This window comes from Pelodiscus sinensis, chromosome 21, assembly GCF_052426305.1.
Source record: "Pelodiscus sinensis isolate ZL-2025 chromosome 21, ASM5242630v1, whole genome shotgun sequence".
In the NCBI taxonomy this organism is placed as follows: Eukaryota; Metazoa; Chordata; order Testudines; family Trionychidae; genus Pelodiscus; species Pelodiscus sinensis.
In genome coordinates this window covers 27,983,001-28,005,451 of record NC_143072.1, presented here as the reverse complement: position 1 = coordinate 28,005,451, position 22,451 = coordinate 27,983,001, and the positions used below count along the sequence as shown (strand labels likewise).

At 57.7% G+C, this 22,451-nt stretch overlaps 2 protein-coding genes across 3 annotated transcripts; both read left to right on the top strand.

Annotated features, from left to right (window-relative positions):
• The first annotated feature begins 912 nt into the window (after positions 1–912).
• Positions 913–7,699, top strand: VTN (vitronectin). 2 transcript variants are annotated; one of them, XM_006118017.5, is made up of 8 exons: positions 913–1,065; positions 1,526–1,645; positions 4,238–4,519; positions 4,959–5,098; positions 5,470–5,626; positions 6,108–6,260; positions 6,850–7,134; positions 7,506–7,699. In XM_006118017.5, the coding sequence occupies exons 1-8, from the start codon at positions 1,005–1,007 to the stop codon at positions 7,601–7,603; spliced, it is 1,296 nt and encodes a 431-aa protein (XP_006118079.2). In that variant the 5' UTR covers positions 913–1,004; the 3' UTR covers positions 7,604–7,699. The 2 variants fall into 2 exon arrangements, with proteins under 2 accessions (XP_006118079.2, XP_075760576.1); XM_075904461.2 differs by having other exon boundaries at positions 935–1,065; positions 1,499–1,645.
• A 9,234-nt stretch (positions 7,700–16,933) lies between these two features.
• Positions 16,934–18,974, top strand: SEBOX (SEBOX homeobox). The gene is made up of 3 exons (XM_006118021.5): positions 16,934–17,100; positions 17,206–17,387; positions 17,468–18,974. Exons 1-3 carry the CDS (start codon positions 17,043–17,045, stop codon positions 17,924–17,926), a joined length of 699 nt encoding a protein of 232 aa, XP_006118083.2. The 5' UTR covers positions 16,934–17,042; the 3' UTR covers positions 17,927–18,974.
• Positions 18,975–22,451: the final 3,477 nt, after the last annotated feature.

The window sequence follows — 22,451 nt, the reverse complement described above, 5'->3', positions numbered from 1 at the left end:
TCACCACTCTAGGGTGCTGCTGGAGGGGGTGCCCCCCCCAAAAGTAAAATGGGCTCGGGTCAGGTGCTCCCAAATCATGAGAGAGGCTCAGACATCACCAACGCGTAGTTCCAGCCATTTGCCGTCTGACCTGGGGGGTCACTTGGGTCCCAGTTTGAAACCTGCCCAGCGCGCTAGACAGTTCCTGGCTCCGAAAGGGAAGCGGCGAGTCTCACAAAGCCTTCCCCCGGAGCTGGGTCTCATAGTGGCCACACACACGTCGGTAACACCGGTGGGAACTGAGGCGAACGTTTGACCGTCCCTGGGCTGGGATAGTTCCGTCGGGTTGGGCGGTTGGGTGGTGCATGGTGCTGGGTGGGGCTGGCGGCCTGTGGCGCACAGGTCAGACGGGTGGGCTGGTGCTCCTTTGGGGCCTTCAAAGTCTGGAACAACTCTCGCCTCCCGCCCAGCTGGGAGCCAAGGCAGAGGCTCGCTAGCAGCTCCTTTTTGTGGGGCGGCAGCTGTTTGGAAGAAGGCTCCAAGGGCCATGCCAAGCAGCAGGTTTCAAGCCTGGTTCGAGCTGGCACGATTGAAGCTGCCAGCAGCTTTGTGCACAGAGCTTGTGTTAGTCCATGCCTAGCACACACCGGCAGAGCCAAACCTGGGCCTCCAGCAACTTCCCACTTGAGCTACAAGCCAGCTGAGGCTCAGGGGAGGCTGCAAAGCAGACTCAGTCTCTCGCTCTGTATGTGGGCTAGGTGCCACGGCAAGAGACAGCACACCCAGACGATGTGGGTTACACCAGCTATAGACAGGCCCCCAGAGCAGGGTCCCAGAAGGCCTCCAGTGGGGGAGGGGGAAGCTGGGGGGTCAGTCACCTCTTGCTCTGTTGATCTCTGACCTTCTGTTTGTTTTCTCCCTGCACTGGGGCAGGCTGAGCAAACAGTGAGTTCCTGGGACGGGAGGCTGCAGAGCCTCAGCCTGCCCAAGCAGCCAGACCAGGTCAGCTCTCCCCGCCGTGCACCATGAGGCTGCTGGTCCCAGCACTGCTGCTGGGTTTGCTCCGTGGGGCTTTGGCAGCTGAAGGTGAGTCTCTGCTCATCCCGCTGCTGGACGCCCTGCTGGATGCTTCAGTTCAGGGTGTCCCTAACTCCCACTTGCAGCTAGCGTAGGGAGACAGTGGCTAGATCTGCTGGGCTTTGGGGGGCAAGGGGCCCGGGAGAAAGCAGCAGGTGAGTTCCCTGCTGGGGTTCTGGCTGCGGTGGCTCGGCAGAATCTCTCCAGTAGCAGCCGGCTGCTGCCCCCACAGACCTGCATTGGTCACCCATCACAGGCCCTGGGGGAGGGGGTGCTAGCAGTCAGCCCCCCTCATCTTCAGAGAAGCACACTGACGAGCGGGGAGGCCGAGGGGCTGGGCGCCTGGGCGAGGGCTGAAAACGGCCCTGGCCTCTTTGCACCAGCATGCAGCCAGCACTAGCAGTCGGGGCTGCTGGCGCCTTGGCTCATTTCTGGTGTGGAGGGGTCGCTGTGCTCACTGCCCTTTCAGAGTCATGCGTCGGCCACTGCGAGGACGGCTTCGATGCCCAGAGGAAGTGCCAGTGCGACGCCCTCTGCACCTACTACCAGAGCTGCTGCAGTGACTATGTCAGCGCCTGCAAGCCAAAAGGTACCTGTCCCCTGCAGACCCCCAGGCCTAGCCCCCACCCCGCACCAGGGAACAGGCACAAGCAAGGTTCCCTGTGAGCTGGCACTAGGGCGGCAGCCCCGGAGAGATACAGGTGCTGCCCAGCTGATTTGCAGCACATCCACAGTGCACACAGCTGGCAGCAGCTGTTTCTACTGTTGGTGCACATCGTCAGGTGCCTTGGTGCACATAAAATGTATTCCGCACATGGGGAGAAAACATTAGAGGGAAAATTGGACACAAGTCAAGCCCTGTTGCCTGGCTGGTAGCAGAAAGGTGCCGGACTGGGTACAGGGTTTGGGGGAGTCACCAGGCCCTGCACCCCCATCCGCAGCCAGACGTGACACTCAGCCGGCAAGCAGAACAGAAGGGTTATTGGGTCCCAGGGACACAGCGAAACACAGGATCGATGTTAACACAGAGACCCAGAGCAGGCGGCCTTATTCCTCTTGGGGGAAAGGGGTCCTGGGCCCTTGCTCCCCCTTTCCTGCCCTAAGCCCCGTCTCAGATCCTAGCCCCACCAAGACTGCCCCTTCCCCCAGGCCCTCGTCCCCAGCCTGGTGTCAGCCCAGCCTACCCTTTGTCTCCCTTCCTGGGCAGAAATTGTTATCTCCCCTGCCTAACCCTCTGGTTTTAGAGGTGTAATACACTTCTACAGTGAGTCACCCCCTCCTCCAGACAGTGCTGCCCTGCCCAGAACAGCAGGAACCACACAAAGCAACACGGCAACATGATCCCCGCTACACGATCCCCCCTACGCCCTGTCTCAGAGACACGAGCCCCGCTACGTCCTGTCTCAGAGACACGATCCCCGCTACATGACCCCCGCTACGCCCTGTCTCAGAGACACGATCCCCGCTACGCCCTGTCTCAGAGACACGATCCCCGCTACATGACCACTGCTACGCCCTGTCTCAGAGACACGATCCCCGCTACGTCCTGTCTCAGAGACACGATCCCCACTACGCCCTGTCTCAGAGACACGATCCCCGCTACATGACCCCCGCTACGCCCTGTCTCAGAGACACGATCCCCGCTACGCCCTGTCTCAGAGACACGATCCCCGCTACTCCGTCTCAGCCACACGATCCCTGCTACGTCCCGTCTCAGCCACACGATCCCCGCTACGCCCTGTCTCAGAGACATGATCCCTGCTACACGATCCCCGCTACGCCCTGTCTCAGAGACACGATCCCCACTACGTCCTGTCTCAGAGACACGATCCCCGCTACGCCCTGTCTCAGAGACACGATCCCCGCTACACGATCCCCGCTACGTCCTGTCTCAGAGACACGATCCCCGCTACGTCCTGTCTCTGCCACACGATCCCCGCTACGCCCTGTCTCAGAGACACGCTCCCCGCTACGCCCTGTCTCAGAGACACGATCCCCGCTACTCCGTCTCAGCCACACGATCCCTGCTACGTCCCGTCTCAGCCACACGATCCCCGCTACGCCCTGTCTCAGAGACACGATCCCCGCTACACGATCCCCGCTACGCCCTGTCTCAGAGACACGATCCCCGCTACACGATCCCCACTACGTCCTGTCTCAGAGACATGATCCCGCTACGCCCTGTCTCAGAGACACGATCCCCACTACGCCCTGTCTCAGAGACACGATCCCCGCTACACGATCCCCGCTACGTCCTGTCTCAGAGACACGATCCCCACTACGCCCTGTCTCAGAGACACGATCCCCACTACGCCCTGTCTCAGAGACACGATCCCCGCTACACGATCCTCGCTACGTCCTGTCTCAGAGACACGATCCCCGCTACGCCCTGTCTCAGAGACACGATCCCCGCTACTCCGTCTCTGCCACACGATCCCGCTAAGTCCCGTCTCAGCCACACGATCCCTGCTACGTCCCGTCTCAGCCACACGATCCCCGCTACACGATCCCCGCTACGCCCTGTCTCTGCCACACGATCCCCGCTACGCCCTGTCTCAGAGACACGATCCCCGCTACGCCCTGTCTCAGAGACACGATCCCCGCTACTCCGTCTCTGCCACACGATCCCGCTACGCCCTGTCTCTGCCACACAATCCCCGCTATGTCCCAGCTGAGAGACACGATCTCCGCTGCATCCCATCTCAGCAACACGATCCCAGCTATGTCCCATCTCTGCCGCACGATCCCCGCTATGCCACGTCTCTGCCACACGATCTCTGCTACACCCTGTCTCTGGCAGACGATCCTCACTATGTCCCATCTCTGCCACACGTTCCCTGCTACGTCCTGTTCCCCGCTACGCCCCATCTCTGCCACACGATCCCCGCTGTGAGGACGTGCCTGGGGTCAGCGAGTGCCGGTTCTGCAGGGTCTGGCCAGCGTCGCACGTGCAGCAGCCGTTTGCTGAGCTCCCTTCGCTAAGGGGCCCTTGCGAGTTCCAAAGGGCAGAAGGGCCCCGGGGCCGAGCCTGATTCAGAGGATGGGGGACGTACGAAGGACCCTTCATCCCACGCTGAATGGGAGCAGTCTCCCGGCAGGGCTGGTCCCCAGCCAGGCAGAGCCCGGCACAGGGGCAGGCTGCAACACCCCCAGGGCCCTGACCCTCTCTTGCCCTGCACAGTGACCCGCGGGGACATGTTCGCGTTTCCCGAGGATGACTACGTGGACTACGCCACCAACACTTCCTGGAGCGAAACCACAGAGACTGGGCCCACAGCCACAGCCCCAGAGCTAGTCAGTGTGGCCACCACGGATTCGGTCACGGTGCCTGACAGCGATGCCCCTCTGCTGGTCCCCAGCGTGCTGGGGGAGCAGGAGGAGGTGGTGGAGGAGGTGCTGTGTAGCGGGCAGCCCTTCGATGCATTCACCGACCTGAAGAACGGTTCTCTCTACGCGTTCCGAGGTAGCAGCTGGCGAGGGCTGCCCATGGGCACTGGGGGGGGTGGGGAGGCTGGGTCAGAGCATGGCCCAGGGCTGCATCCATCTCAGGTCGCTGCTCGGCCAGATTCTGGGAGGCAGGTGGGTCTCAGCCCAGTTCGCAGGGGTCCCCGCCATCACAGCTGACACCAGCTGGGCCTTTGACAGCCAGGACTGATTGGCCTTGGAGCCTGAGTGCCCCACACAGGCAGACCCATGCCTGGGTCATGTGCTTTGCTGTGGCTGTCGTGGGCACGATGAGGCCAGGTTTGGAGTGGAGCCCCTGCCGCTAGCCCCTTTCACACTGCAGACAGGGCAGGGAGAGGCAGCTGGACCCAAAGCAGAGGGAAGGGGGTTCGGTGGTGCTGGGGGGGGGTTGTGTGGGCACTACCGCCCCCCCTCCCCCGATCTCCCTTGTCCCTCAGGGAAATACTTCTACGAGCTGGACGAGAAGAGTGTGAGGCCTGGCTACCCCAAGCTCATCCGCGATGTCTGGGGCATTGAGGGGCCGGTCGATGCCGCCTTCACGCGCATTAACTGCCAGGGCAAGACCTACATCTTCAAGGTGGGGCCGCAGGACGGGCTGCCGCTGGTGAAAGTCCTGCCCATGCTGCTGCTGTGAGCTCCACTCGCTGCCGTCACCCCATCCTGCCCCAGCCCATCATGCTGGCCGCTGCCTGCTCCTTCGGGAGGCCCCACGGAGGGGCTGTGAGGCCGCGTCCCCCTGGCTGGGGTGGAGCTGACCTAGGGCTTGTGCACCCCAGGAGTGGGTGGGGCATGCAGTGAGGCACGCGCTCCCAGGCTGAGGGGTCATGGCCCAGAGTCTTTATGGGTCTTGAGTCCAGCTTGCCAGGGAGGGCCACGGCACCTGGACCCGGGCAGGCTCTGCCCAGCAGTGGCGCCCAGCTGACCCTGCCTGGTGGCTGTGCCCCCCAGGGCAGTCTGTATTGGCGCTTTGACGACGGGGCTCTGGACCCCGACTACCCCCGCAACATCTCAGAGGGCTTCCAGGACATCCCCGACAACCTGGACGCGGCCTTCGCCCTCCCTGCGCACAGCTACAGCGGCAAGGAGCGGGTCTATTTCTTCAAAGGTAACCGCGCTGCTCTCCTAGCCGCACCCCTCCCCCCTCAATGCCCCGGCCTTGGTGGCCACACGTGGGCTGTGCCCTCAGCCCCCAGCCATGCTGTCTGAGAGTGCGGGCCCAAGCCCTGCCTAGTGCTGGCTGGAGAACCCAGGGACGTGGAACCCTATCCTGGCTGAAGTTGGTGCTGCCAGCTGCAAGTACTCAGTGGTGTCTGGGCTGCTTGCTGCACAGGGTCCCGGCTCCTGCAAATGGGAAGCCTCTCCCTGCCCCAGGGCCCCTAATGCACCGAGACCAGCACTGGCTGCGAGGCCCGTGGGCTGCATGCTGGCCAGTGGCCTTGGCCTGCTAAGCTGAGCTGCCTCATGCTGCCAGCCAGGCACCATGCCTGGGACACCCTGCCCTGCCCAAGCCAGCCCCAGCCCCAGCCCCAGCCCCGAACAGTGGGGGAGCGTCTCCCCCGCCAACAGGCTCCATGCCTTGTTCCCAGATGAGCACTACTGGGAGTATGACTTTGCCAACCAGCCCAGCCGGCAGGACTGCGAGCTGTCCTCCCCCTCGCTGGTGTTTGACCACTACACGCTCATGCGGGACGACAGCTGGGAGGACATCTTCCACCTCCTCTTCGGGGGCACCAAGCAGAGTGAGTGGGGCTGGGAGGGGAGCCATGGGCCACGGGGGGCGTTGGAGGTGGGGCCATGCAGAGAGGAGGTGAGGATTGGCAGGCCGAGCGGTGAACGTGACAGGCTGAGGGCCCCGGAGCGCGCTGGACCCTAAAGCCCCTCAGTGGACGCCAGATTCACAGGAGCCAGGGCCTCGGGAGCCTGGACAGGAGTGATGGCACCCAGCCGCAGGCAGAGCCGCCCCCCCCAGCCCCAGCCTGCAGCCCCTGTCCCCCGCCGGCACCAGGCACCACCCACCCCCGCCACACACCAGCGGCTGCTTGTGTGAACTGGAGCCAGCTGGGGTCCAGCCTGGGCTGTGTGAGGCCAAGTGGGGAGGAGAGCTCAGCTCCACGCGGCAGGCTGGCCCGGCCACCATGTCTCTTTCCAGCCTGCTCCACGCCCTATCCCGGGGATCAGGGCAGCTCTGCCCCCCGAACTCCTTTCCTTCCCGGGGGTCCCCACTCCTTGGTCAGGGGCTGCCTCCCTGCTGGGCAAGGCTCTGCCTGTGTCTGGGACGCTGCTCTCCAGGCTGCCAGCCCTCATGCCCACCCCGTGCTGTCCTGCCAGGTGAGGTCAGTGGGCCGTGGACCATCAGCAAAGGCTGGCGGGGGGTGCCAGGCCACCTGGACGCTGCCATGGCCGGAAGGATCTACGTCTCCTCCAGGGCCAGCAGCTGGGCACGAAGGCGGAAATCCCGGCGGCACCGCAAGAAGTACCGGAGCCGGCGGCCAGCGGCGCCCAGCTTCTGGGACTGGCTGCAGGAGGAGTCCGACTCCTTGGACACGGACCCTGACTGGCTGCCTGGGGGCTCCCGGTGCCAGCCCATCCAGAGTGTCTACTTCTTTGTGGCAGGTGGGTCCCAGCGCCGGGCGTGCTCCACCCCCGCAGCAGGACTAGGCTTCAGCTTTGTCATGTGGCCTCCCCGGTCCCTTATGGCCACTCTCCCAGGGCCCTCGCTGGCTCCGGCGTGCTGCCCAGCCAACATGCCGGAGAGGAGAGCCAGAGCAGGCTGCACACGGCACAGGCTGCGCACAGGTCTCAGTCTGCCCTGGCGGGGCCCAGCTCTGGCCAAAGCCTTGAGCAGGGTTGGCTCTAAGCTTGGTGGGAGCTAGGGGAGCCGGCAGGGCCCCGGTTTGCTCCTGCTGCCCCGAGCTGCGGTCGAGGGTGGGGTGAGCAGAGCCCTGGGCCCTGCGAGACTGATGCTCTTGCCTTTCTCTCTGCAGACAAGTACTATCGGGTCAACCTGCGCACCAAGCGTGTGGACTCTGTGCGCCCTCCCTACCCACGCCCCATCGCGCAGTACTGGCTGGGCTGCCCATGAGCCGGAGAAGAGCCCCCAGCACCGGGCTGCTCCGCCCTGCCTCGCCATAGCAGTGAGGTCTTTGCTAAAGCCAAATAAACAGGAAGTTGGGGTCCAGCTGCAGCACATCTGGCTGGGGCAGCGGGAGCTTCGGGAGCAGCAGGCTTCTCAGCCTCTGACTCATGGCCACCCCTTGGCGGGGCCCCACCTGCCTCTCTGAAGCCTGACGGGATCCGGGGCCCTGTGTCCCAGCCATGCCCCGGCACTGAAAGGGTTAATGGTTCCCGGAGCCCTGGCTTCCCAGGCTGCCATACTGGAGCTTGGGGACAGGAGCCATTAGAGCCAGCCCCACTGGGGGCTCACCTCCCCAGCTGCAAGGGCGTAGCAGGGGACCAGAGGCCCCACTGGGCTGGTCCCTAAGGGTATGTCTACACTAGCCCCCTAGTTCGAACTAGGGGGGGTAATGTAGTCATACGGAGTTGCAAATGAAGCCTGGGATTTGAATTTCCCGGGCTTCATTTGCATAAAGCCGGCCGGCGCCATTTTTAAATGCCGGCTAGTTCGGACCCCGTGCCACGCGGCTACACGCGGCACGGACTAGCTAGTTCAGATTAGGCTTCCTATCCGAACCTGCTGTATGCCTCGTTCCAAGTCCCGGGCTTCATTTGCAACTCCGTATGACTACATTACCCCCACTAGTTCGAACTAGGGGAGTAGTGTAGACATACCCTAAGACTAAGGAGCCGACTCCATGGGGACATGACTTCCACGGGAGCCTCTGCCCCACATGTCCCTTAGCCCCTCATGCAAAGCATGCTGGGAACGGCTTCTCCCTTCACAGGCACTCCTTGGTGCTGACCCCCCAGCCTGCCTGGGCAGAGCCAACAGGGAACCGGCCCTACTCTCCTTGGCGCCCTGGCAGGGATGGGACTGATGGCACAGCCGGCCCCTCCAGATGAGGGGCAGGGCCCTGCTGCTGGGCGTCTCTCTGGAGCAGACGCGCCAGTGGGCCTGTTCCTTCCTCAGGCTCCTGCAACACAAGCAAGGGCTGGGCTGAGGCTGGGCGGGGGCCGAAGTGGAGCACAGGCAGCCCCAGCTTGGGCTGGATGGATACCTGGAGGCTTCGCCCTGTGACAGTCTCTCATCTCTGGAGACTCTGGGCCAATGCTGGAGGGCTGGCAACTTCACCCAGTCCCTGGGCCTGGGGGCCTGCTCCGGCCTGGCCAGCCCCGGGAGCCAGAGGGTGCTGCTGGGGCCAGGGCTGAGCTGGGTCCTCCCACAGGGACCTGGAACCGCTCTGGGCAATGAGCCCCTCTTGTGGCGGCAGCTGGAAGGACCAGCAGAGCAGAGGCTGGCAACTGCCCTGGTCTGTCCCCGCCAGGCTGCGGGGGTGGGGCGTACCTGTGAGACCGGAGGCAGCGTCTGCAAGAGGAAGTGTGCCCATGAGAGGCCATGGCGCTGCTGTCCAGCTGGCAGGGTGCCCTGTGTGTGCACTGGGCTGGGCGCCAGGGCCAGGCTGGAACCTGGAGCAGGTGTCCCGATGGAAGGGAGTCGGGAATCCAGGCTCCATGGCCCATCGGTCCTCTGCCTTGTGTGCACGCTGGCTACCAAGGGGCTGGCTAGGCCCGCCAGCCCCTAAGGCGGGCATGGCGTCAGCCAGCTTCCCCAGAGCAGAGTGGAACCACACCCAGCCAAGATGCTCAGGCCCAGCAGCAAGCCAGGGACTCAGATGAGTGTCACCAAAGCCCAGGCAGCACAGAGCTGGGCACGCTGGGCACCTAGCCAGCAGCTCCACGGATCTGGTGGGGCCTGGCCTTGGCTGAGAGGCCTCCTGGAGCAGGAGATCCTGCAATACCCATCCGAGGGGCTCCCCAAACATGGCTGGTCTGCCAAGGTGAGTGCTTCCCCTTGTACCCACCCCCCCCCCCCCCGCACATGTTGAGTACCCCCCTGCACGCCCCCCATGCCCAGCCCACCCCCAGTGGCCCTCAGACCACGTACTGGCTTTGGAGGCCAGGGTGGCTGAACTGGAGGAGCTGAGGGAGGCAGAGAGGTACGTAGATGAAGCTTTCCGGGACACTGTAGAACTGTCCCACCTCCGGTCAGACAGCCCCTGCGCTGTTAAAGAGGATGAAAGGCTCAGGGAAGGAGAACAGTCAACGGGAGCAGAGGGAAACCTTCCCATAGTTGGGCCTCTCCTTCCAGATGTTGTTGGGGTAGCCTCTCGCACTGAGATTACCTCTCTGGGGAGGGAACTCCACTTGTTAGGAAAAGGCAGGTGTTAGTAATGGGAGATTCGCTCATTAGAAATGTAGATAGCTGCGTTTGCGATAACCGGGAGAAGCTCTGCCTGCCTGGTGTGAAGGTTGTGGAACTCTTGAGGCATCTAGATAGACTTAGGTGTAGTGCTGGGGAGGAGCCGGTGGTCGTGGTACATGTCGGTACCAATGACATAGGGAAGGGTAGCAGAGACATCCTGGAGGTCAAATTTAGGCTGCTAGGAAAGAGACTGAAATCCAGGACCTCTATGGTGGCATTCTCAGAAATGCTTCCAGTTCCATGCGCAGGACCAGGTAGGCAGGCAGAGCTTCAGAGTCTCAATGCGTGGATGAGACGACAGTGTAGGGAGGAGGGGTTTAGATTTATAAGGAACTGGGGAAACTTTTGGGATGGGGGAGCCTATACAGCAAGGATGGACTCCACTTAAACCAAGGTGGATCCAGACTGCTGGCATTTAACATTAAAAAGGTTGCAGAGCAGTTTTTAAACTAAGAGATGGGGGAAAGCCGATTGGTGCAGAGGAGCACATGGATTGGACACAGATGTCTCTTACAGGACAGTCTATTGATAGAGATTCTCTAGGTTTTAGTCAGGAAGAGAGGATGGAAGAGGATAAAGTATGGGCCAGATCAGACAAGAAACTTTCACATAAAAAAGAATCTGACACATCAGAAAAGGACAGACAACTAAACAGTGCAGGGCAGACAACTAAAAGTTTTTTAAGTGCTTGTACGCAAATGCTAGACGTCTAAATAATAAGATGGTTGAACTAGAGTGCCTCTTGTTAAAGGATTATATTGATATAATAGGCATCACAGAAACCTGGTAGAGTGAGGACAATCAATGGGACACGATCATGCCAGGGCACAAAATATATCGGAAGGACAGAACAGGTCATGCGGGGTGGTGGAGTGGCACTATATGTAAAAGAATAATATAGAATCAAATGAAGTAAAAATCTTAAATGAATTAACATGTTCCATAGAATCTCTATGGATAGTAATTCCACGCTCTAATAAGAATATAACAGTAGGGTTATATTACTGACCACCTGACCAGGACAGTAATAGTGATTATGAAATGCTAAGGGAGATTAGAGAGGCAATCAAAATAAAAAAATAATAGTAGGGGATTTCAATTATCCCCATATTGACCGGGTAAACATCTCCTCAGGATGAAAAGCAGACACAAAAATTTCTCGATACTTTAAATGCCTGCTTCTTGGAGCAGCTGGTACAGGAACCCACAAGGGGAGAGGCAAGTATCAATTTAGTCCTGAGTGGAGCACAGGATCTGGTCCAAAAGGTAACTATAACAGGACCGCTGGGGAATAGTGACAATAATATAATAAAATGTTAACATTCTTGTGGTGGGAAGAACACCTCAGCAGCCTAACACTGTGGCATTTAATTTCAGAAAGGGGAACTATGCAAAAATGAGGAGGTTAGTTAAATAGAAATTAAAAGTACAGTGACTAAAGTAAAATCCCTGCAAGCTTCATGGACACTTTTCAAAGGCACCATAATAGAGGCCCAACTTAAATGTATACACCAAATTAAAAAATGCAGTAAAAGCACCAAAAAAGTGCCAACATGGCTTAACAACCATGTAAAAGAAGCAGAGAAAGATAAAAAGGCATCTTTTAAAAAGTGGAAGTCAAATTCTAGTGAGGTAAATAGAAGCATAAAGAATGCCAAATTAAGTATAAAAAGGTAATAAGAAAAGCCAAAAAGGAGTTTGAAGAATAGCTAGCCAAAAACTCAAAAGGGAATAACAAAATGTTTTTTAAGTACATCAGAAGCAGAAAGCCTGCTAAACAGCCAGTGGGGCCCTTGGATGATGCAGATACAAAAGGAGCACTTAAAGACGATTAAGTCATTGCGGAGAAACTAAATGAATTCTTTGCTTTAGTCTCCACGGCCGAGGATGTTAGGGAGATTCCGAAACCTGAGCCGTCCTTTGTAGGTGACAAATCTGAGGAATTTTCACAGATTGAAGTGTCATTAGAGGCAGTTTTGGAATTAATTGATAAACTTGACAGTAACAAGTCACCAGGACCAGATGGCATTCACCCAAGTGTTCAGAAAGAACTCAAATGTGAAACTGGAACTACAGTATTAACTATGGTTTGTAACCTAGCCTTTAAATCAGCTTCTGTACCCAATGACTGGAAGATAGCTAATGTGGCGCCAATATTTAAAAAGGGCTCTAGAGGCAATCCCAGGAATGACAGACTGGTAAGTCTAACGTCAGTACCGGGCAAATTAGTTGAAACAATAGTAAAGAATAAAACTGTGAGACACGTAGAAGAATATAATTTGTTGGGCAAAAGTCAACATGGTTTCTGCAAAGGGAAATCATGTCTTACTAATCTATTAGAGTTCTTTGAAGGGGTCAACAAATATGTAGACAAGCGGGATCCAGTGGGTATAGTGTACTTAGATTTCCAGAAAGCCTTTAACAAGGTCCTTCACCAAAGGCTCTTAAATAAATTAAATTGTCATGGTCCTTTCATGGATTGATAACTGGCTAAAAGACAGGAAACAAAGGGTAGGAATAAATGGTAAGTTTTCTGAATGGAGAGGGGTAACTAATGGTGTTCTGCAAGGGTCAGTCCTAGGACCAATCATATTAAACTTATTCATAAATGATCTGGAGAAAAGGGTAAACAGTGAGGTGACAAGGTTTGCAGATGATACTAAGCTGCTCAAGATAGTTAAGACCAAAGCAGACTGTGAAGAATTTAAAAAAGATCTCACAAAACTACATGATTGCAAAATGGCAAATGACGTTTAATGTGGATAAATGTAAAGTAATGCACATTGGAAAAAATAACCCCAACTATGCATATAATATGATGGGGACTAACTTAGCTACAACTAATCAGGAAAGAGATCTTGGAGTCATCGTGGATAGTTCTCTGAAGACGTCCACTCAGTGTGTAGCGGCAGTCAAAAAAGCAAACAGGATGTTAGGAATCATTAACAAAGCGATAGAGAATAAGACGGAGAATATCTTATTGCCCTTATATAAAACCATGGTATGCCCACATCTTGAATATTGCGAACAGATGTGGTCTCCTCATCTCAAAAAAGATATACTGGCATTAGAAAAGCTTCAGAGAAGGGCAACTAAAATGATTAGGGCTTTGGAACAGGTCTCATCTGAGGAGAGATTAAAGAGACTGGGATTTTTCATCTTGGAAAAGAGGAGACTAAGGGGGATATGACAGAGGTATATAAAATCATGACTGGTGTGGAGAAAGTGAATAAGGAAAAGTTATTCCCAGCACGAAACCGAGAACCACCGTCAGCCAGTGCTCTGCCCCACCCCCCACAGCGCCCTCTGCTGGGAGAAGCGGGGGCTGGGGTAACCAGGAGCTCTCCTCACAGCCAGTGCTCTGCCCCACCCCCCACCACACCCCCTGTTGGGAGAGCTGAGGGCTTGTGACCCGGGAAGTGCAGGAAGGCCCTGAGTGACGTCTGCCCAGCATGGTGGGAGGCACCTAAGGGAGTCTCACCTGGGCTACGGGCCCCATGAGGCTGTAGGTCTTTCCAGAGCCTGTGTGTCCAAAGCCAACAGCTGTGCAGGACCTGGGGAGGGGCGAGAAGAGCTGCTGAGCACCTGAACCATTCCCTGGAGGGGGTCTCTGGTGGGGGAGCCAGGGCATGCAGCATGCACAGCTGGGTGGCCCCGGACGCAGCAGCTCTGGGCCAAGGAGTGACAGTGAATCTGGCTGGGCGTGAGGGTGTGGTTGTAGTTACTGGGGAGGGAGTCACAAAATGGAGTGGGGCTGGTGGACGTTTGCAGCTGGTGTGGGTAGGTGGAAAGCTGCAGCTGGCAGCTGGGTAGAAGGCCATGGTGGGGGTGAGCCAGCAGGGGACCATGTGCATGGCTGGAGAGGTGCAGGTGAAGTGGCAGGCTGCAAGGGGGGACATGCTCTTCACTCCGGTTTGCCTCAACCTCCCCCATTTGCTGCCAGCTTGATAAGTCGCTTCATCCGCTGCCTTCAAACAGCTCTTCCTGGGCCGCGCCTGCATCGAACACCGCACTTAACCTGCAGGCCAGCTCCTGCCCAGCTGCATGCACCTGGCACATGGAGAGAAGAGCTGGCTCAGGATCAGGCCCACTCGGGCCAGTGCCTGGCCTTGGCCCCTCCAAGGGGGACACATAGACAGTGTCCCCAAGACAATGCACCACACTCTGGTCTCCTCTGCGGAGCTCTGGGCAGGTCAGGGGCCGAATCCTAGCCCAAGGGAAAGGCATCATTCACCATGCAGGAACCCCCATGACCCCAGGGACCTGGACTTGGCTCCTTCACCCATCAGCCCCTCTTCCTTCGGCTCCCACCCTGGGCTTCACCCCAGTCTCATCTGGGCCCCTCGTGCTTTGTGGCTGCATTGCTGCTCTACTAACCTAACACCTGTGTCCCAGGCGTGGCCCCCGCCCCCACTGCCCGTCTGTGCCCTCCCTGCTCCCCTAGGCACAGCCCTGCCCCTTACCTGACACCCACCCAGAGACGCGTTTCCTTCCTGTTTAGGGGACAATCCTGTTTGCCTACTGGGCTCCTGGGGAAAACAACCAGGGTGGAGAAGGGACCCTGGCACCATCCCCCAGGGACAAACAGCCCCAAGCCATAGGAGGGCTGGGGACCAGCTTGCTGGGCCATGCAGCACTCAGGCTTTGGGCTCATTCTCTCTGGGCTCCAACACCCTGCAGCCCCTCCCCAACTGCAGCACTGAGGCCTGCTACTCAGGTATGTGGTTAACCCTTCCACCACCAGAGGGCAAGGAGCACCCCAGGCATGGTAGGAGACTCCAGGGCCTCCTTGGTTGAAGGGACCTGTGGTTCTTTTCCCCGGCCAGCACAGGGTGCCCTCACCAGCCTTAGCTCCTCAGCGCCCCAGAGAGCTGGGGTGGCTTCTCCACTAGCTCCCGCCCCCCCTCCCATGATTTCCAAATAGACTAGCTCCCGAGGCTCTGGCTTACTGCTCAGTAAGATGTAGTGGCTTGGCTCCTGTGCCCCACTTGGGCTCCAGTGCCTGCTGCAGCTCCGGCTCCATCTCCAAGTCCTGCAGCTCTCTTCTGCAGGGTGAAATCTGCAGTTCTTGGGCTGCCCAAAAGCCCCCTTCTCCAGCCAGAATTACCCCCAGCCAACACAGAACTGCCCAAACAAAACAAGTGCTAGCGCTCAGGTAAAATATTCACCTGCACCAGCTTCGGGAGCTGGTAGGGCTGCCAGGTGTCCGGTTTTGAACCGGACAGTCCAGTGTTTGAGCTTTCTGTTCCGGAAACAAATGGAGAAACTAGAACTGAGAAAATATAAATGTCCGGTTGTGACGGCGCGTTGGGGGTTCCCCGTCTCCTGCACCCCGAAATGGCACAAACAGACTGCACCAGCCAGTGGAATTGAGGGTGGTTTATTGCTCCTCCAGCACAGCGCAGCACAGATGTAATCTGGTTACAGTAACTGGGGCTAAGAGGCCTCAGTGCCCCCCCCTTGAGATAGGGGAGTCCCAGCCCCCTCCCCAGCTCCTTATTCCCTGCCTTCCAGACAGGAACTAACCAACCCTCTTCCAGCCCTGCCCCCCAGCCAGGGCAGCATCCACCTCCCTTTGTTCCTCTCCATGGGGGGTGTCTGGCCACTGGTTCAACAAGTTTGGCATTACCTCTGCCTAGCGAGGTTTTCCCTGCTGGGTCTTGCTCCAGACAGCAGGGGTCACCACATCCCAGCAAGTACCCCCACTACGTCACACCGGTATTTTCTAAATAAGATGGAAAGTAGATTGTGAAGTAATGTCAAGTGTGTCCGGTATTTTTGTTGAAACCATCTGGCAACGCTAGGAGCTGGTCCCTCTCCCAGGCCTGGCTGGGAAAGTGGCCTGCTGCAGGGGAAACTCCTGAGGAGAAGGGGTCCCCTGCTGTTGGAAGCTAGCCAGAGCCAGCCCCTTTTAAAGGGCCTCAGAAAGAAGGATCAACTCCTGCCGGGGAGAGCCAGGCTGCTGCAGTTGGGGTAGCCAAGGCTGGAGGAAATGCAATGTGGGGGCCTGGCACAGAACAGCTTCACACTGCTCATTGGCAGCACTAGGTACCCGGTCAGGTGTCCTGTGAGTCCTCCCCACACAGATGGCCTGTCCCCCTGGGCCCAGTGTCGCTCTAGCTGCCCTGGGTAGGGGTCCCTGCACCCACTGCAGTGGCCGTGCCACTTGTGTTCTCTCCCCTTCACTGCTGGCATGTCCAAGGAGTCTTGGGCCCACTGACCCCTTCCTCTCCTTCCCTCTGCCCACTTGGCCAATTCATCGTCCAGCCCGTGGGCCTGTGCCAGGACCAGAGCAGTGCCTGGGAGGGGGAAGCCGTGCCCAGGCTCTGGGCAGGCGCGTCTCTGAATGCAGGCAGTGCTTCACCCCCCTGGGTGCCCCAGTTAGCACCGGCCAATGGGCAGCGTCCTAAGGACAGAGCAATTGAAGGCTGGGTCCCACCCGTACCCCCTCCAGCCCCACACTCTGGTCCTAGCCATGGCTAGTACAGCCGCAGGTAGGAAGAGGAGCCCTGGCAGCCCCATGCTGAGCAGTGCAGGCCAGAAGGGCTGAGGGCCCTGGGAGGCAGCCAGCCCACTGCTGACACCAACCATATGCCACAGATGAGCCCTACACGTGGCCTTTTGTCAGGCCCCCTCCCCTCCCCGGATCATTGCTTAGCTTTTAAACTCCAGCTACACCCTCTGCAACCCGTCTTTAGGGCGGAGCCCCATGGAGGGCGCGAGGCGCTGCGCTCGGTGCCTAGGACTGCCCTTCCTCTGCAGCTGGGACAGCTTCTGGGCCACCCCTCTCCCCACCGGCAGGCAGGGCCCGGCCACTCACCTGGCTGGAGCGAGGGGCGGCGCCAGGCAAAGTTCCTTCCCGGGGCCCTGCGGGCTGGGAGACAGCATCCAGGAGCGGCTGCCAGGGCCCGGGACCCAGCAAAAGCCGCCCCGCCCTACGGAGCCCAGGCTCAGGCAGGAGAGCCAGGGCGGCCGGCTGGGATCCCCGAGGGAGGCGGCTGGGGCGGAGCCCGCGGGGAGCAAAGGCGGGCACGTGGGGACGCGGGCGGGCCGGGGATAAAAGCCCCGGGGAGCCGCCGGGCGTCTGTGCTGAGCCGCAGCTGCGGGGCGGGACCCTGGGCGCAGGGGCCCCGGCAGGAGAATGAGCGGGGCCGGCCCCTGCTTCCCCGACAGAGAGCCCGGCCGGGGCCCCCGCGCAGGTCGGTGCCGGGGGCAGAGCGCGCGAAGCGGGGAGGTGGCGGGAGCTGGGGCGGGCGCCGGGAGCAGCGCTGGGGCTGAGCTCGCCCCGTCCCTCCTGCCAGCAGGGAGCCGCCCGGAGCGGGGCGCTGGGGGCAGCCCGGCGGGGCCGAGGAGGAGGCGGCGAACCACGTTCAGCCGGGGGCAGCTGAGCGAGCTGGAGCGGGTGTTCGCCGCGCTGCCCTACCCGGACATCGGCACCCGTGAGCGCCTGGCCGAGCTCACGCAGCTGCCCGAGGCCAAGATCCAGGTGAGGCGGGCGGGGAGCCCGCGGGGGGCAGCCGGGCGCAGCGGGGCTCTGCGGGACCCTCACGGCCCATCTCTCCCCAGGTCTGGTTCCAGAACCGCCGCGCTCGGAGGATGAAGAGCGGGAAGCTGGAGCGGCCAAGCTGCCGGAGGGTTCTGGCCAGCAAACCGCCTCCCTCCTGCCCCCCGTCGCCCCGGGGCAGCGCCCTCCTGCCCCCGTGCCCAGGCGCCAGAAGACAGCAGGGGCCTGAGCTCCACCTGCTAGGCGGCTCCCCGCAGCAGTGCCCAGGCCCAGCGCTCCCCTGCCTGGTCTCTGCCTTCCCGGGGCAGGCCCGAGGGGAGGGCAGCTGCCAGCCCCCCTGCAGTCAGGGGGGAGCCCATTGGCCTCTGGCCAGCCCCAACCAGGCAGGGGTACCAGGAGTGGAGCCTGCGACCGGTGAGGGGCTCTCCTACTGGGACGTGTTCCCTGTGCAGACCTCCTTGGGGTGCATCTCTGACCTCATCTACAACGCAGCCATCGTCACCGACCTGGGCGAGCCCTAGGCTGGCCCTAGCTGAGGTGGGTGCTGCAGAGGTGCTGGGGGGCATCCCTCCGGCCTGGTGCTTAGCTGCTCAGCACCCAGCACCAGGAGAGTTCTGACACCAGCGCTGCTGGGGCTGTGCCAGGCAAGGGCTTGAGCCCTGGGGTGCCAGCTAGAAACCTGTTGCTCAGGGACATGGGAGCAATGCCAGGCTACCATGGGAGAGCAGCTGCCACACCTGTTAGCGGTGTCGGCTCCCAACCCCCACTCCATCTACGCACTGTGAACTGGCGCAAACACTGGCCTGACTAGCTGCGGGGCCCTGGCCACTCTGGGCTGCCGTGGGACAAGGAGGGTTAAGTGTCTGAATCCCTGGGGTGGGCCCTGGCTAAATTAATCTGAAGGGAGGCTCTGCTCTCAGGGGTTTACAGGATCCTGGCTTTCTTGGGTGGGCATGTGCTTGCAAAGCAATTCTGGGCCAGTAACTGAGGGGCCATGCCCCCTCCCCAGCTTAGCGCTGTAATTTTCATTAGATTGGAAGTATGATTGCACGGATGCCTTAAGATCTTTGTGATACCATCCAATATCCTAACTGCAGGTTGGTGCTGGGGGCAGGGGGCTGCCGCCTGAGCCTGCGTATCCCAATCAGCAGTAATACCAACTAATCTTTCAAAAAATACCTTAATCTCAGGCTGTATTTGCAAATGACTGTGGCCAGGCCCGGCCACAGCCTTTATCTACATTACCTAATCCTAGCTCCATGTAGCATTTCCAGGTTCCAGAATAGATTTGCACATATCAGAAATATTAAAGCACATTTCTAGAAGGGGCTTAGCAGACATCAGAACATTAATCAACATTGTTAGCTCCTGGCACGCTGCCCGCTTGCTAGTCCCTCCCTGGCCAAGCTGGGCATCCGCCAGCTGCAGTGGAGTGGGGAAGCCCACTGCATGGGGAAGACAGAGTCAAGGCTCAGGCCTCACCTAGCAGGACAGGTGCTGATGCCCCATGCTCAGCAGCAAACCCAGCCTGTGGGGCAGGCTTCCCTTCCTGCCCCCCTTGCTGCAGCTCTGGCAGCGGTAGAGCTTCCTTATGTGGGGGCTTGTGCCTGGGAGCCCCCTTATTATTGCCTGCCAGTAACTGCAGAGAGGAGCATGGTGGGAGGGGCCATAGGAATCTCTCTGACACTCGGTTATCTTTGCTGCCAGCAATAGATCACTGCAAGACCTTGCTGTGTCTTATCCCTGGGCACAGGGACAGGTGTTTCTGCCAGCCCTCCCCAAGGCTGTGGGCCTGCTCGCTGGCTCGGATTCTGCCTGGAGGAGGGGGATTCTGGGACACGTTTTCAGCAGCTGGGTCCATGCCTGAAAATTACATACCCAAACCCATCCCCCAGAGGGGGGCTGCCAGTCCTGTTAGACAGGCAATTCAAACGGCCAGCTTCAGTAGGGCAGTTTAAAAGCCGGAGTGGACGTTTTCCTAAACAGGTTTAACACAAGTGTGATAATATTCATCGAAAAGTCTGATTTCTCATTTGGAAGCGCTCCAGTGAAATGTGGAGGCATGTGCTTAAGACACACTAACATCAGTGGAATTTAAGCACGTGCTTCAGCATTTTGCTGAATCGGGGCCTTGCTTGGCTCAAATGAATTCAGGCCCTCCAACTTAAGTTTACAGGGGGTTTCTGTTAATATGTAATAAGAGTGATGCTTAATTGTGTGTCAGATCTGCTCCCTTGTGTGCAGGGGTAGCTTTTGTTAAAATGTCATTCAGAAGTAAGTGTGGGGGGGGGGGGGGAGGGGAATCTGAGTTTGCAGTGATGGGGACCAACCCCTTTCCCTAGACACTTATAAGTGATCTGGGAGACAGCAATGAAACACCAGTCCAAAAATTATAGAAAAATAAAATTACAAAAATTACTGCTGCCAATGGACTAGTAAGGCTGGGCCTTGTGCTAGGTCAATTGTTCTGCCCCAAAGGCAAGTATTCAAAAGCCAGGAATTAGGGCCCCAAAGTCCCAAGATTGGCTCAAAACATGACAGGGGCAGAGAGGGTGTCTTTGCTGTCTGGTTGAAGTGCTCAGGGAGTTCGTGGATCACATTTTCAAGCTTTGTACCCATGAAAGCTAGATATTCCACTTAGAATCATAGAGCTGGAGGAGACCTCAGGAATCAACAAGTCCAGCCCCTGCCCAAGGCAGGACCAATCCCAACTAAATCAACCCGGCCAGGGCTTTGTCAAGCCAAGACATAAAAATGTCTAAAGATGGAGATTCCACCCCCTCCCTAGGGAACCCATTCCAGTGCTTCACCACCCTCCTAGGGAAATAGCTTTTCCTAATATCCAACCTGGACCTCTCCCACTGTAACTTGAGACCATTGCTCCTTGTTCTGCCATCCGTGACTACTGAGAACAGCCTCTCTCCATCCTCTTTGGAACCTCCCTTCAGAAAGTTGAAGGCTGCTCTCAAATCCCCCCTCACTCTTCTCTTCTGCAGACTAAACAGACCCAACTCCCTCAGTCTCTCCTCATAGGTCATGTGCTACAGCCCCCTTATCATTTTGGTCACCATCCGCTGGACCCTCTCCAATGCGTCCACATCCTTTCTATAGTAGGGGGGCCCAGAACAACACAATACTCCAGATGTGGCCTCACCAGAGCCAAATAAAGGGGAATAATCACTTCTCTGGACCTGCTGGCAATGCTCCTCCTAATATGCCATTAGCCCTCTTGACTACAAGGACACACTGTTGACTCATATCCAGCTTCTCATCCACTGTAACCCCCAGGTTCCTTTCTGCTGAACTGCTACTTAGCCAGTCGGTCCCCAGCCTGTAACAATGCTTGGGAGTTGGGATTCTTCTGTCCCAAGTGCAGGACTCTACACTTGTCCTTGTTGAACCTCATCAGATTTCTTGTGGCTCAATCCTCTAATCTGTCGAGGTCACTCTGGACCCTGTCCCTGCCTTCCAGCGTATCTACCTCTCCCCCCAGCTTAGTGTCATCTGCAAACTTGCTGAGGGTGCAATCCATCCCCTCATCCAGGTCATTAATAAAGATATTGAACAAAACCAGTCCCAGAAAAGATCCTTGGGGCACTCCGCTAGAAACCGACTGCCATTCTGACATCGAGCCATTAATCACTACCCGTTGGGCCAGACAGTCTAGCCAGCTTTCTGTCCATCTTACAGTCCATTTATCCAGTCCATACTCCCTTAACTTGCTGGCTAGAGTATTGTGGGAGACCATATCAAAAGCTTTGCTAAGGTCACGGTATATCACATCCACTGACGTTCCCATATTCACAGAGCCAGTTACCTCATCATAGAAGCTAATCAGACATGAAAGCTGAGTGCCTCCCTAATCACAGGACTCCAGGAGCTGGGGTAAGACATCCAATGCTGCAAGCTGTCTCTCCTGTTGCAGTGCCTGGCATCACTGATCTCTGGTGCCAAGCAGGGAGCTGTGCTTCTTACTAGGCTCATGGCATTTGTGGTGCTGGGGGACACACAACGCAGGACTCAGTGCAGCAGCAAAGGGCTCTGTTCAGTGGATGGGAATGACTCTCTGCCCTAAGAGGCAGTGATGCCCAGCTATTGTCCACTCTCAGCATCTCTGGCGCCATGTTTGCACAACTGTTCTTGTGCAAAAACTTGCAGAGCATCTACACTGCGTGCCCGTTCTTGTGCAAGTAAATTTACAGTAAAGTGTTGGAACAGAGGGCTTCTTCTGCAAGTTATTCCTCTCTCCACGAAGAATAAGTCCTCTTGCGCAAGAGCTCTTGCAGAAGAAGGCAGTGTGGATGGGCAACAGGGGTTTCTTGTGCAAGAGAGCATCCACACTGCCATGGACACTCTTGCACAAAAGCACATCTCTTGCACAAAAGCACATCTCTTGCACAAAAGCACATGGCAGTGTGGACACACTCTTGTGCAAGACCTTTTGCACAAGAACTCTTGCGCAAAACAGTTCTTGCACAAGAAGCCTGCAGCGTAGACATAGCCTTAGAGTCTGTCACTCTGGGTACATCTAGATTACATGCCTCTGCTGACAGAGGCATGTAAAATAGGCTACCCAATATAGTCAATGAAGCAGGGATTTAAATATCCCCAGCTTCATTAAAATAAAAATGGCCACCAAAACGAGGTTTACAGGAGCGGTCGACAAAGGTTTCACTTGTCAAATAATCCGCTTCTTGACTTGTGTGCTGTGCCGACGATCAGCTGAGCCAGCACAGCACAGCAGCCATTTTTATTTTAATGAAGCCGGGGATATTTAAATCCTCGCTTCATTGACTATGTCGGGTAGCCTATTTTACATGCCTCTGTCGGCAGAGGCATGTAATCTAGACGTACCCTGTATGGCTGGATTTCTAACCCTTTAATCATTCAGGTGGCTCTTCTCTGATTCCTCACCAATCTATCAGCAATCTTGTACCACTGCCACTGGTATAACAAAGTACCCTCTCTGCTTCTATTTGATCTTCCCCTTTCTACACCCCAGGGATGCATTAAGCTCCTTTAGCCACAGCATCACACTGGGAACCC

What these genes read in the sequence shown, in the direction of transcription:
- VTN (XM_075904461.2), top strand. Translation starts at nt 1,005, where the DNA reads ATGAGGCTGCTGGTCCCAGCACTGCTGCTGGGTTTGCTCCGTGGGGCT. An exon ending in GCGGGTCTATTTCTTCAAAG is followed by an intron (nt 5,627 to 6,107) that starts GTAACCGCGCTG and finishes CCTTGTTCCCAG; the next exon opens with ATGAGCACTACTGGGAGTAT. An exon ending in CTTCGGGGGCACCAAGCAGA is followed by an intron (nt 6,261 to 6,849) that starts GTGAGTGGGGCT and finishes CTGTCCTGCCAG; the next exon opens with GTGAGGTCAGTGGGCCGTGG.
- SEBOX (XM_006118021.5), top strand. Translation starts at nt 17,043, where the DNA reads ATGAGCGGGGCCGGCCCCTGCTTCCCCGACAGAGAGCCCGGCCGGGGC. An exon ending in CGGCCGGGGCCCCCGCGCAG is followed by an intron (nt 17,101 to 17,205) that starts GTCGGTGCCGGG and finishes TCCTGCCAGCAG; the next exon opens with GGAGCCGCCCGGAGCGGGGC. An exon ending in TGCCCGAGGCCAAGATCCAG is followed by an intron (nt 17,388 to 17,467) that starts GTGAGGCGGGCG and finishes ATCTCTCCCCAG; the next exon opens with GTCTGGTTCCAGAACCGCCG.